The following is a 15001-nucleotide window of genomic DNA, read 5'->3' on the forward strand; positions in this document are numbered from 1 at the left end:
TTACCCAGCAGGTCATTGTGTGAATTAATATGCAAGGTGCACTGAATCAGGGATACGACTGATATCTCTGGGCAGCAGTTTGATGCTCCAAAACACTGCCTTTGATAGCCCTCGTTTGAGAGATCGTGAGAGCAGCCGCAACAACATAATGGGTCTGATTCACAAATGTAAACTTACCACTTTTGTGTAAGTTTCTATATTTTGGTATTCACAAAATACGAGTTTAATCTTACTAATATTAATTTTATGAGAGTCCACACATAAAAATGTAGACCTATCCTATCTTTTAATGTACAGAGTTCTCTGCCCCAACTGCGGACTCACTGCAACCGTAAAATTACTGTTAGTAAAAATTAAACTTGTAATTTATGACTAAGAAAAGAAATAGTAAACTTAAAAAGTGTAAATGTACCTTTGTGAATCAGGCCCAGTGTTAAAATAAAGTCAGAAAACATCAGTGAGAATCAGTACCGGAGAAGGGACTGGTTTAAGTAGAACTGCAGTATAGGCAGCAGCAATGTTTTCTTAAATATGGATAACAGGTGGTTGTGAAGTACTGTGTTGGTAATGTCATAATTTTGGGAAATTACCAAAATTGAAATATTTTCTATGTAGAGCTGTATGAGAATAAAAAAGCTGGGATGAGGCAAGGAAGAGAGAATAAAGAGCAGACAGCAAAGAGTGGCAAGGAAGCAAATGTACATAAAGAGATGAGGTTGGGGGTGATGAGTCGTGTTTGGAAACAAGTTCCAATGTACATGAAAAAATATGTTTGCATTCGGTTATTTCTTTTTCAGTTCTGTTTTTAATTTGGTATTTGGATTTCAGTTGGGATTAATTTTGGGTTTCTAACGCGCTAGAATCGACTCCCGAAGGAGTATCTCTGTGCTATAGACCGCTGGGGAACCCGTCCTGGTTTTCCTTGTGAGATGGTCCCTACTGGGTATCTCCAAGGTGAAACCAGGCATCCCCGGCGTATGTGTGGGGCCGTTGTGGAGATGAGGCAAGCTAATGCCCAGAGTTGCCGAGTGTGATCCCTAGTTATAGTAGGCGCCGAGGCGAGAATTATCGAGTCGGCTGACCCTGGTCCAAGACCTTGCCGCGTCGGGAATTGAACCCTGGTCCCGGGCCGTCCTCTGCTCCCGGGTCTGCCGCCTCTAACCAGTGAGCCACACCACTCCACTGAGCCACACCACTCCATGGTATGGTAGTTTAAGATTAGTTAGTGTAAAAGCTGTTTTAAAGGGACCTCTATATGTGTATATATCATCAAGGGGTTTGTGTGGAGAAATGTAATTATGATGTGTGTGTCAGTGCAGGGAAATTAGTTGATGTTAACTGGGGGCAGACAATGTTTGCAAGGACATTCTTTGCTAGGGATTTGGAGGCATATTTACAAGACAATGGCGTAGCACGGTGCCCCAAGCAATTTTGCTGTGCCAAGCTGCATCATTGTCTAAGTGCAGGAATGCACCGCATTTACAAGAGTATGGCGCTTTCCTGTACTCACCCCTGCGCCGGTGCACAAGCAGAAGCCATGCGTCAACGCAGACACCCTTGCACCATGGTGCCAGGCTGCCTATGTTTCAGAGATGATTGTTGTTGGGCAAGAAGGGACACCTTCCTGCAACAAAAACAATCATTAATGGCCTTTTGCTCCTTTTTGTTGTGCTGCGAAAGCAGCACACATAGAAAGAGCAAAAAACTGAGAAGAAATAAAACTATTTCTCCTCGTTATGCGGTTTTTGGCTCTGCCTCAGATTTACGATTCCTTGTAAATCTGGGGCAGTGTCAAAAAAACTATGGGTGTTTCTGGGATTGTCCACAGCAACACTCTTTGCATGTCCCTTTAGCGCAGAAAACGGTATCAAAGGGAACGATATTTACTAGGCCACGTTAAGCCTCGCAAAGTTGCTTAGCGCTGCCTAAGAAATATGGAGCAGGACGCAGTGCCACCAGAGTGCCTCAAAAAGTGAGGCCCCGGTGGTGTGGGGCTTTGTAAAGAAAGCCCTGGGTGTCAAGATTCTGAAATGAAAGTCGAAGAGCAGCGACCAGGCTGGGGCTGTTGTTAATTCCTGTGAAATGCTCAAATAATTTCCTGACCCAACTACAGAAAAGTGACTGTTTATTGGAGACCTTCCTCCATGCAAGTAGTGAAAGATACACACACCTCAACTTAGTCAGTAAAATACATGCCGTAAGAATGTGGCACGGTCTTCATGACCATAATGTTGTGGGCTCCAGGCCCACATACTAGGGAATAAGGCACACAGACACATTGGTATATGGTGCTGGGAACATGCGCCTGGCCCCTTTTATTGGCAGGGTCACCTGACCGGTCACTCATGTGAAGGATAAGCGAAGGGTGAGTGTTGAGGCCAGCCCTCTGGCAGTGGCTAGTTACATAGGGTATATACTGGAACACTAGACCGTGCCCAGCAGATCACTACAATGACCATCAGACCAATCTCTTAGAATCGCCAAACAAAACCAAATTCTGATAGTAGATTACATACATTTTGAAATAATTATACAATAATAGATTTTACAATTGAATTCTGCAAACATTATTTCAGATTATGAAACATAGTTGTTTCGTTTTAAATTACCCAACCTTTATATTCCTTCAAAATCCTGCTGGAAGAAAAGTTGTTCAAATCAGTGTGAAAATTGAATTTGCTATCTAATTGCTATTGCTGTGTCCAATTGTGGCCACAGCTCCAAATCTCTTAACAACCTTTCGATGACTGGCATTTTATTTGCTGTGCACTAAACGTTTTGTCTGGAAGGTTCTTTTGGGGGCTATATTATACAATGTTTCATGGGGTGCAAAAGGCATAGCACCTGTTGCTTGCACCGATTGTGATACCTTTGTATTAAAGAAGGGGGCAACAGACGCTGGTGTTGCCCCTTTCTGTAACATGAATCTTGCCATTGCAAGAGATGTGCTAGAGTATTCATAAGAGGTGTTCCCTCATTTTCATGTGGCCATGAACCCTTGTTATAAAGGAACCCTATGCCATTAAGTATTACAGCAGTAGCATAAAGGCCATATTACCCCTGTCCTTTGAAATCTCCACTAGCTTTCAATAAAACAAGGCTTGTTATGAGATCCCTAGTAATAATACACAGGGTAATTCACAATTCATCACCCTCTTTCCTGGCAAACAATTGCTAACTCTATGCTCCCAAATGGGTTATTCTGCTCTTGCGGCCAAAGACCAAATAGGTGAGCAGGTGACAGGGCCTTCTTGATAGCAGTTGCCAAAGAGTGAACTGTGTTCCTTATACTGTCTCACGGTCTTCCAGAAAAATTCATTTTTTTCCCTTTTTAATCAATATCATTTTGTATTATGTTTTAGATTGTCTGTCACTGGTTATGTTGCTGCTCTCTAAAGTGACATCAATCTCTAGTACACGTGTGCAATACAAATGTAATTAACAAACCATTACTGACATGAACATGGCAAAGAGGTATCCAGGAGGCGTACAGATTGTGTGCCTCACAGAAGGTGGCATACAATTAGTGCACTCCTAGAGCTCCCCAACACAACCACCTGAAGGTGGGCACAGTAACACACGGTACCTGCTTGTGGTAGGCAGGGCCGGACTGGGAACGAAAACCGGCCCTGGCAAAGTGCTCGGCCGGCCCCCACACCCCCCAGGGAGGGTTGGGGGTGCGACCGCATTCTTTGCCAGGGCCGGTTTTCGGACGATTTTGTTACAGGGCCGTTTTTGCAGCAACGCTGCAAAAACGGCCCTATAACAAAAAACGCCCCCCAGTGGCCCAAAACCGGCCCCCACCCTTGCGGCGCACCGGGGGATTGCCCGGTGCCCGCAATGGCCAGTCCGGGCCTGGTGGTAGAGGTCTCTTCCCCCCTTTAACCTGATGCTAGTTTGCCTTCATTAAAAGATACAGTCTCTATTTCAAACACAATTGTTGTGTATACGGCCAACATTGCTTGGGCAGAGGTATATGACTTACCTTGATGTAATTAGCATTGATGTACCTGCTCTCGTCTTGAGAGTCTGCTCTCCTGAGGCGCACACGGGTTTGAGGATCTTCAAGAGAGAGAAATAAAACCTTTCAAAATCTTGTGGCATTGAAACAATATGCTAAAGGACATCTGTGTGTGTGTACAGGGAGGGGTTCTGAGTATGATTATGTATTTAATTTATGTATGACTTTTCAGTGAACATGAAAAATGTGAATTCAATTTGTATTTCATATCATTCAAACCTCTTTTTAAAATGTTCTGCATGTACATGATATGTGTCCGAACACAGAGAGCATGTACTGGCCACTTTAGTAAAGTCCAGGTTCATCAGATTCATTTTATAACCCTACTGGTGGCATATAGTGCTCCTCACTATGAGAAGAGACAAGGAAAATGTTACTTACCAGTAGACATCTGTTGTTGGCATGTAGAGCTGTAGAGTCACATTCTATGCATAGATCGCCATCTTGTGTTGGGTCCGGATGTTTGCAGTTTGTTTTTCTTCAAAGAAGTCTTTTCAGTCACGAAGCCGATGACTCCTCCTTTTGGTGATAGTGGGCATGGGCATCGTCATTGTTAGATTGTTTGCCGTTATAGGGTGAGAATGGAGTTAGTAGTTAATAAAGAGATGACCATTCGTATGTATGTAATAAGTATAGAAAAAAAAATTTAACTGCAGCAGGTACAGGTAACCGGGGAGGCGGATGGGTGCTTGTGACTCTACAGCTCTACATGCCAAGAACAGATGTCTACTGGTAAGTAACATTTTCCGTTCGAGGCATGTGAGCTGTAGATCACATGCTATGCATAGATTATACAGCAATTGCTCCCAAAGGTCTTGTTAACTTAAAGCTGGTGCAGTTGTCTGAAATAATGTTATGAGTACTGCTTGGCCTACATTAGCCTGTTGTCTGGCTAACACATCTATACAGTAGTGTTTAGTAAATGTGTGTGGAGTAGACCATGTTGCAGCTTTACAGATATCTGCGATGGGAATGTTGCCTAAAAAAGCCATAGTAGCCCTCAATTTGTGTGTGGAATGAGCTCTAGGGGTGGGTGCAGAGTATTAATATCGACGTAGAAATATCGTCTGACATTAATATCTCCGCAGAAATATCGAGTTGAATAAATATCGAGAACAAAAATATAGTTTGACGATAATATCGACTGACAGGTAAGTAATATCGATAACAATAATATAGTTGTAATAAATATCGTTTACAAAAATATAGTTTACAAAAATATCGATTTATTAATAATGTTATGTATTTTAGTGTTTTAAATGAGAATTGTTTCTTATTTTATTATATGTTTTGGAATTGTATTAGTTATTAATGTTTTTTATGATTAATTTTGTGTTATTATTTCCGTAGCGGGTTGTGGGTTTATAGGGGAATAGGGTGGGAAGTAATTTAGTTATATAAAAGTAATTGATTAATTAATGTGTTAATTAATTAATAATAGTTTAATAATTAGTTGTTAATTAATTTCAATTAGTCAATTAATAATTAATTATGTTAATTGTTTAATTAATTTTAGGTGGGGGTTGGGGAGTTCATACGTGTAAATGGTGTGAAGGGTGGTAATTAATTAATTTATTATTGATTAATTAATAAATAATTTTTTAATTAATTACCAATAATTAATTAGTAATTATTAATTGTAAATGTGTAATTAATGTTAGGTGTGTGTTGTGGTGTTTTTAAGTGTATATGGCGTGAAAGCTGGTAATTAATTAAATAATTAATTAATTAGAAAAAACATTATTTTTCATTAATTAATTAGTAATTATTAAATGTAATTGTGTAATTAATTTTAGGTGTGTGGTGGATATTATAGTTTTAAATAATGTGTAATTAAATAATTGTTATTATATTTGTTAATAATAATATATTTAAATGTATATATTAATTATGTTTATATTGGAAATTAAATAAAAAAAACAAATTGATAGTTTCTTTATTGTTTTTTTTTCCCCGCGCTTTCCTTACTATTGTATTCACTGGAGTGGGAATAGTCCTTTTTACCCCTATGCTATCCAACGCTTTCCCTACTGTTGCACTCTCTGGAGTGGGAATAGTAATTTTCACCCCTACGCTATCCAACGCTTTCCCTACTGTTGCACTCTCTGGAGTGGGAATAGTAATTGGAGTTGGCCTAACGGCTAGGGCGCTCGACCTCGGACCTGGGGATCTGGGTTTGAGTCTCGGTAATGACGCCAAAACCTCCTGTGATTCTGGGCAAATCACTTAATCTCCCCGTGCCTAAAATGAATGTGTGTCCGTCCTCATGTATTGTAACTGGTACTATGCAAAGCGCTCTGATACCTGATTCGGTTCGGGTCTAGTTCGCGCTATATAAAACTCTGCAAAAAAAAAATAATTCATCCCTACGCTATCCAACGCTTTCCCTACTGTTGCACTCTCTGGAGTGGGAATAGTAATTTTCACCCCTACGCTATCCAACGCTTTCCCTACTGTTGCACTCTCTGGAGTGGGAATAGTAATTTTCATCCCTACGCTATCCAACGTTTTTCCTACTGTTGCTCTCTCTGGAGTGGGAATAGTAATTTTTACCCCTACGCTATCCAGCGCTTTCCCTACTGTTGCACTGTCTGGAGTGGGAATAGTAATTGTTACCCCTACGCTATCCAACGCTTTCCCTACTGTTGCACTCTCTGGAGTGGGAATAGTAATTTTTACTCCTACGCTATCCAACGCTTTCCCTACTGTTGCACCCTCTAAAGTGTGAATAGTAATTTTTACCCCTACGCTATCCAACGCTTTCCCTACTGTTGCACTCTTTGGAGTGGGAATTGTAATTTTTACCCCTACGCTATCCAACGTTTTCCCTACTGTTGCACTCTCTGGAGTGGGAATAGTAATTTTTACTCCTACGCTATCCAACGCTTTCCCTACTGTTGCATTAGCTGGAGTGGGAATAGTAATTTTTACCCCTACGCTATCCAGCGCTTTCCCTACTGTTGCACCCTTTGGAGTGGGAATAGTAATTTTTACCCCTACGCTAGCCAACACTGTCCCTACTGTTGCACCCTCTGGAGTGGGAATAGTAATTTTTACCCCTACGCTATCCAACAATTTCCCTACTGTTGCACTCTTTGGAGTGGGAATAGTAATTTTTACCCCTACGCTATCCAACGCTTTCTCTACTGTTGCACCCTTTGGAGTGGAAATAGTAATTTTCCCCCCTACGCTATCCAGCGCTTTCCCTACTGTTGCACTGTCTGGAGTGGGAATAGTAATTTTTACCCCTACGCTATCCAGTGCTATCCATACTGTTGCACCCTTTGGAGTGGGAATGCTAATTTTTACCCATACGCTCTCCAACGCTTTCCCTACTGTTGCACCCTCTGGAGTGGCAATAGTCATTTTTACCCCTACGCTATCCAACGCTTTCCCTACTGTTGCACTCTTTGGAGTGGGAATAGTAATTTTTACCCCTACGCTATCCAACTTTTTCCCTACTGTTGCACCCTCTGGAGTGGCAATAGTCATTTTTACCCCTACGCTATCCAACGCTTTCCCTACTGTTGCACTCTTTGGAGTGGGAATAGTAATTTTTACCCCTACGCTATCCAACTTTTTCCCTACTGTTGCACTATCTGGAGTGGGAATAGTAATTTTTACTCCTACGCTATCCAACGCTTTCCCTACTGTTGCACTTACTGGATTGGGAATAGTAACTTTTTACCCCTTCGCTATCAACTGTTTTCACTACTAATGTTTGTATTTTGTTATTAAATGTATGTATTATTATTTTTTAATACTTTAATGTGTTAATGAAATATAGAATATTATTTTTTATTCAAAATGTTTTATATATGTGTTTATTTTATATTTATATAATTATTAAAGTTTATATATTAATTAAAGATAATAATAAAATGTAATTAAGAAAATATATGTATATGTACACATTTATTGTGTTTATATTCATTAAATTAAGTTTATTTGTTATAATTAGTTAAAATATAAATGTAATTTAATGTATTTTGTTAATAATATTAATATTATTTAATTAATTAATTTAAGTTATATTATTTTTTAAAGTCGATATTTTTTACATCTATAATTTTTAACTTCTATATTTTTGAGTCGATATTGTTGTACTTACCTGTTTAAGTATAGGGATTCGATATTTTTGTAGTCGATATTTTTACATCTATATTTTTGTTAACGATATTTTTGTTAACGATATTTAAACATGGAACCCTAGGGGTGTAGGTAAAGTTCTTTTTGCTTTAGCATAAAAATTTGGATACATTCTACTATTCCATCTTGCCATTCCAGACTTTGCAATTGCACTGCTTTTATGCGGTGGTGCAAAAGCAGCAATTCGTTGCTTGGTTTTACGAAATGGTTTTGTCCCTTCAATATAGTAAAGTAATGCTCTTTTAACGTCTAATGTGTGAAGAGCTCTTTCTGCCACCAAATCTGGTTGTGGGAAGAATATGGGCAACTCTACAGATTGGTTCGAATGAAAGGCAGAAACTACTTACAGTAGAAATTTTGGGTTGGTACGAAGAACCACTTTGTCATTGCGGAAGCAAAAAAAATGTTCTTCTATTGAAAATGCCTGTAGCTCACCAACTCTCATCAGTGATGTAATGTCTACTAGGAAAGCAACTTTCCTTGTGAGAAATTGCAGCTCACATTTGTGCAAAGGTTCAAATGGTGGACCCATTAACCTGGTAAGGACAATATTTAGATTCTACATCGTGGTGGTGGGAGTCTTGGTGAAATCACATTTTTTAATCCTTCCATGAATGCTTTAATCACGGGGACTTTGAATAAAGAAAGATGTTGCCTGTAATGCAGATATGCAGCAATGGCAGCTAGATTTAACCTTATAGATACCTATGCCAAATTTGAGCGTTGTAAATGGAGTAAGTAACATTTGATATTTTGTACTGAAGCATCAAGTGGGTTAATGCAGTTGTTATTGCAGTATATTACAAATCGCTTCCATTTGGCTGCATAGCAAGCCCTAGCAGTAGATCGTCTAGCCTCTTTAATGATTTTCATACAGTGTGGTGGGAGGTTTAGATAACCAAACTCTATGATTTCAGGAGCCAGATCGCAAGATTGTGCTCCGGATGTGGGTGCCGTATCTCTCCATGGTTCTAAGTGAGGAGACTGGGTGTGAGGTGTAGCTTTTGATGTGGTACTACCAACAGTTCTAGCAGGGTTGTGAACCATGGCTGCCGAGCCCAAGTAGGAGCAACCAGGATCAGAGTCAGGGATGCTTGTCTGAGCCTCCTAACCACTAACGCAAGGAGTGTGAGAGGCGGAAAAGCGTAAGCAAACCTCCCTGACTAGTTTATCCATAGGGCATTGCCTTTGGATTGTGGATGTGGATACCTGGCGGCGAAGCTGGGCATTTTGCATTGAGGGGAGTCGCTAACAGATCTATTTCCGGAAACCCCCATAGCTGGAAGAACGGAAGGAGAACTTGAGGATGAAGTCCCCCACCGTTTTTGTACATAGTACATTCCTGTTATGTTGCCTGTACAAATCAAGACCGCTTTTCTCCTGAGGTGGGTCTGAAAAGCTTTCAGTGCTGGAAAAATTGCACACAATTCTAGGTGATTGATATGTATTTGCTTCTGTTCCTGACTCCGCAGTCCTTGAGCGGTTAGAGTATGGATATGTGCTCCCTAACCCATTAGCAATTGGTCTACTGTTAGGATTGTCTGTGGAATTGGGTCGATCAATGGCCGCCCCTTGGACAAGTTTTGTGTATTCCACCACTGCAGAGATCGATGGGTGTGGCTGTCCACCAACACAAGATATTTCAGTTGACCCTGTGACTGATTCCACTGATGAGCTAAACATTCTTGAAGGAAACACATTTGAAGTCTTGCATGTGGAACTATTGTGATGCATGACTCCAACATTCCTAGCAATTGCATGAACACTATTGCAGGAAGCAATTGGTTGTCTTGGAATTGGGAGACTAGGCTTTGAATGTTATGTATTTTTGTTGCATTTTGAAAAGCTAGAGCTTTTTGGGTATCGACATTAGTCCCCAAGTATGTCTGAGACATGGAGGGCTGCAGATGTGATTGACTGTGAAGCCCATTCTGTGTAACAGTTGTAGCGTACTCTGTGTGTGCTGGAGACACCTTTATTGGGAGTTGGCTATGATGAGCCAGTCGTCCAGATACGGGAACACATGTAATTTTTGTCTCCTGAGATGAGCTGCAACTGCTGCTAGACATTTGGTAAAAACTGTGGGAGCAGTGGTGACTCTGAAGGGAAGTACCTTGCACTGGTAGCGATGACCTGCTACTACACACCTTAGATATTAGCGATGAGCGGTATGGATGGGGATGTGGAAGTATGCATCCTTTAAGTCTAGGGTGGATATAAAGTTGCCCTGTTGTAGCAGTGGAAGTACTTGTTGTAGAGTGACCAAATGGAAGTGGTCGGAATGAATGTAGAGGTTTAAGTCTTTGAGGTCCAAAATAGGTCTGAGTGATTCATCCTTTTTGGTTATCAAGAAGTAAAGGGAATAGACACCTGTCCCTTGATATTTTAATAGGGCTGGCTCTATTGTTCCTTTCTCCAGAAGAGATTGAACCTCTTGTTTGAAGAGGTGAAGGTGTTCTTGGGACAGTTTGTGTGCTCTTGGTGGAATGTTTGGAGGGTTGTTGGTAAGCTCCAGGCAATAACCAGATTGGAAAATTTGTAATGCCCATTTGTCTGAAGTGATGGTATTCCAGACTGTGAGAAATTGAGTAAGACGTCCCCCTACAGGAGTGGAATGGTCTGGGGTTATTGCTAAAAAGTCACTGTTTGGTATTTGTGGGGGAAATGCATGTTGAGTTGCCTCTACCTCTTTCTTTTCCATTGTTTCCTCTAAATCCACCTCTGAAATAGCCTCTTGAGGAAGGCGACTGACTAATGCCATTGTAAGAGGAGGAAGGATTTTCTATATATATACTCATGGAGCCTACCCTATAATAGGAGCGATGAAAGGAATCTCTACCTGAAGGTGATTGTAAAGCTCCCGTGGACTTAGTGACCTCAGTGTCCTTTTTCGTCTTTTCCAGCGAGGTGCCAACTGCTGGACCAAAGAGGTGTTCTTTATTGAATGGTTGGTTAAGAATGGAGGCTTGCACCTCAGGTTTGAAACCTGAAACTCTTAACCAAGCATGTCTGCGTAGCAATACACTGGTGTTTACTGCTGGGGCTGCTGTGTCTGCAGCGTCTAAGGCATATCTAATAGAAGTATTAGTGATGAGCTTACTCTCTTGAATAAGATCATTTACCTTAGATTGGTGCTGATCAGGTAAAAATTGCATGAGCTTCTCTAATTCATCATAACGAGCCCGATCGTAGCTAATAAAGTTTGAGTATTAGCAATGCGCCAGTGATTGGCTGCCTGCAACACCACTCGTTTCCCTGAAGCATCAATCAACTTGGACTCCTTATCAGGAGAAGGGTCCTCACCTGTGGTCTGTGAGTTAGCTCTCTTGCGTGCATTGGAAACTACGAGAGATTCTAAAGGCACCTGACCTTTGATGTAGACAGGGTCAGTAGGTGCTGGTTTGTACTTTGTATCTATTCCAGGTGTGAAATTCTTGTCCTTACCTGGTCTTTAAAAATCTCATCTGCATGTTTAAGCATTCCCTTTAACATAGGTAAGGTATGAGTAGGTCTTTGAGTGGTATTAAGGGTTCCAAATAGAAAATCCCCTGCTACGTTTGCTTTATATAACTCCACCCCGTGAGCAGCCCTGTTAAGAAGCTCAATGTATCTCATTATCTTCAGGTGGAGAGGGTTTCGACAGATATAGATCCGGATCATTATCAGTGTTGTTGTCATTATCATAATTTTCCCATGGGTCAGGGTTTGCTGGACTTCCCTGATCATGGTCCCGATTTCCCTTGTCCTGTGGGTCAGGTGATGGCGGTGGTGAAATTGTAGGTGAAATAAGCAAGTTTGGATTAATGGGTGGAGAATATGGAATGTAAGGTAGTTTTTTAGAGGTATGTGGTAATCCTCTGGAAGGCTCATTTTCCTCTTTTCAGGTAACTTGGCAATGATATGTCCAGTATCTGGATTTATTTCCAGCTCTTTTTGCTTCGGATCTGAAGATAGAACTTAGGAGCGAATTTCTTTAGAGAGAGTCTTTTCTTTAGCTGCCATTTTGAGCATTGAAAGTTTCGTCTCCGAGGGTTTCAGCGCCGCAGCTTTAATCTTGGGTAAAGATGGAAGATGTACATGGACTTGCTTTGATTTAGGTGCCGAAGCTTTTGGTTCGGTGCCAGTATGGGGCCGACTCGAGCCCGAGCCAAAAAGCTCTTGTGTTTCGGCGCCTGGCCCAAAGGTGGGGTGCTCAAAACTTTTTGTCTGTGCTGACCTCGACCCGAGGGCAGAGGAGGGACTGGAACCTTTTTTGTGGAGTAAGTGTTAGGGGAAGGAAGTCTCTGTACTCACGATACGTTGACCTGGTGTGATTTGGTCTTCGACATCAGAGTTGGCTCCTGACACAGAGATGTGTTTTTCCTCCACTTCTGCATCAGCTTCCGGCGCGTTGGGCTCTTGTTGATCTGAATCATCTCTGAAAAGATCCACTGTGGAGCCACTTTGCTGACGCATTGTGTGATGTCAAGCCCGATGTTCATGCAGCTTCTTCTTCGATAGAAATGATTGGCATGCGTCGCAGTCCTTCTTGTTGTGTTCCGGAGAAAGACAGAGATTGTACACTTCATGCAAGTCGGTGCATGGAAATTTAGCGCAACACCGGGACATACTTTAAATGAAGTTTGTTCCATCGACTGCTATGGAGCCCAATGCGGGTAGGCCATAAAGCCCTCCACGAGTCTTCCGACCGAAGGTTGTTGACTTGAAACGATACGCGGAGAATGGGAAATGCGTTTGGGAAACAATACCGTCTAGGGTAGTGGATTGCGCACCGAGGGGAACCTGACAAAATGGTGTTGAACCGGAGCACAACAATTCACATCCGAACCCGATGGCGGAAAAAAAAATCTAACAATGGAGTCGATGCCCATGCTCACTATCCCCAAAAGAAGGAGTCACCGGCCTCGTCACTGGAAAGACTTCTTTAAAGAAAAATAAACTGCAAACATTTGGACCCAACACAAGATGGCGATCTATGCATAGCATGTGATCTACAGCTCACATGCCTCGAACATACAAAATTATCAATGCTGCAGTTAGCTCGTCTGCCATTGACGCCCATTCTGGTTCCTACTTGATCTTTCCATGTCAGACTTCGATTTCTTTGCGGTGGGCAACACATCTGGGATTGGATGTAACAGGCATGCTGCAAAGCTCCTAATGCTCAATTCCCATGTTAAAAACAAAATTTTTTGTGTGTAAAAGCAATAATCCCTGTGTGTCAATGATATTACTATAAAGCATATCAACCATGATATAATTACGGTCAACATTATTATATCAATAAACAGTGGCGGCTCCTCTGCTAAAGCGGAGGAGTGTCGCCATACTGCTTTGCAGGAGTGAAATAAAGGAAAAATAAAATGATAATACTTTGATGTCATTATCATTTTATTTTGTCCTACTGCATCGGCTTTGTAGGGTTGGGCGGGGCTGCTCTGGCGACAGGTCTAGGGTGAGTGGTGAGCACTCTTTGCAAGTGTGCATGACTGTTTGGCCGACCCTTTCGGGCTGGCCAAACAGTCATGCGCACTTTGCATGTTCTCCATTCAGGTTGTATTATCCAGTCAACCGAAACTACGCGTCCATGGGGCTGCATCCCTAGTTGTCTCCATGATCATACACAAACCTGCCTTACCAGGTCAAAAATTAGCAATGTAATAGGTCTATACACAAGAAATACTCCAAAGCGTGGGGTTCGGAATTAAAAGGAGCCCTGAACATTCTGAGTGGCGATAATCTCACACGAATGGGACCACAGTGCTTCAGTGAGATCCACATTTGAACACAAAATCTGAGACAATTGCTGGCACTTAAGCACCCTATTTTATCAACTCTTTTATTCTACAAGAAAATGTTTTCTCTTTCCCTTTTTATTCTGTATTGCAATGGTTTTAGTTAACTTATGCAAATAAACGTATTTATTCATTCATTCATTCAATATTCTCCTTTAAGAGACCTGTGCATTCCCAGCAATCTCTAAGAATTTACATATGGGGAACATTCAACTACACAAGAAACATAATACAAAGTATTGTATCATTGTGGGCTGTCTGACTGAAAAAAAATGTTGGCCATAAAAACAACCCCATTTTGACATCAATGAGAACTGGATGTGCATGAGGCATTCCACAATGTCAAAAAGCTTATCCGTATAAACCTGTCTGTTGCACTAAAGGGTCACCAAGGGGGAACTGGAAATAGAAGAGAAGGCTTGAGCAAGTAAACCAGGTGTTACAGGAGTGTCGTGAGCAGGTGACAGACGTGGTTTTCATTGCGGAGGAAAATATAAAACAGTATAGAGGATGAGATGTTCATTATGGATGGGATGGGTTTGGTAGGGTATTTGGAAAGGCAAGCAAATGTTATCTTTGGGAAGATCAAGATATGCAACTCAGAAGGCAACAACTGCAATGATCCTTATAAATGTCTTGAAACACGACTGTGTCACTCATCATTATGACAATCTTCCTTCTTCTTGTTCACCCACAATGCATGCCTGAGTGGTGCATATTGTATAAATAGTACATCCTTCAATAACACTCTGAGATCTCGCTCCTTCACCCCTGTAGTAAGAATCCACAATATTAAAATGTATTTCTGCTTAGAAAGTTACATAAGTACTAAGTTGTTCAAGATTAGTCTAAAGCACCGGTCCTTCTCACTGCACAAAATATTTAGACTGCTGTTGATTTTGTCTTTCTTAAATGTATACAGAACTGTTTTTAATAATTTGTTGTGCTTGTTTGAAGTGCACAAGCTCTGCATCACACATTTTCATACAATGACGTAAATGATGTACTTTGTGATGTCATGTGATCTCATCAGTGA

At 41.2% G+C, this 15001-nt stretch overlaps 1 protein-coding gene across 1 annotated transcript in view; it reads right to left on the bottom strand.

The window, feature by feature from the left end:
* The window catches only part of PTPN7 (protein tyrosine phosphatase non-receptor type 7), a 219391-nt gene that overhangs the window by 114586 nt on the left and 89804 nt on the right, over window positions 1-15001 (bottom strand). Inside the window, exon 5 of the mRNA XM_078644166.1 lies at window positions 3986-4062. Coding sequence (XP_078500292.1) covers window positions 3986-4062 — 77 coding nt within the window. The remainder of the gene's footprint in view (window positions 1-3985; window positions 4063-15001) is intronic.

This window comes from Lissotriton helveticus, chromosome 5_1 (assembly GCF_964261635.1).
Source record: "Lissotriton helveticus chromosome 5_1, aLisHel1.1, whole genome shotgun sequence".
In the NCBI taxonomy this organism is placed as follows: domain Eukaryota; kingdom Metazoa; phylum Chordata; class Amphibia; order Caudata; family Salamandridae; genus Lissotriton; species Lissotriton helveticus.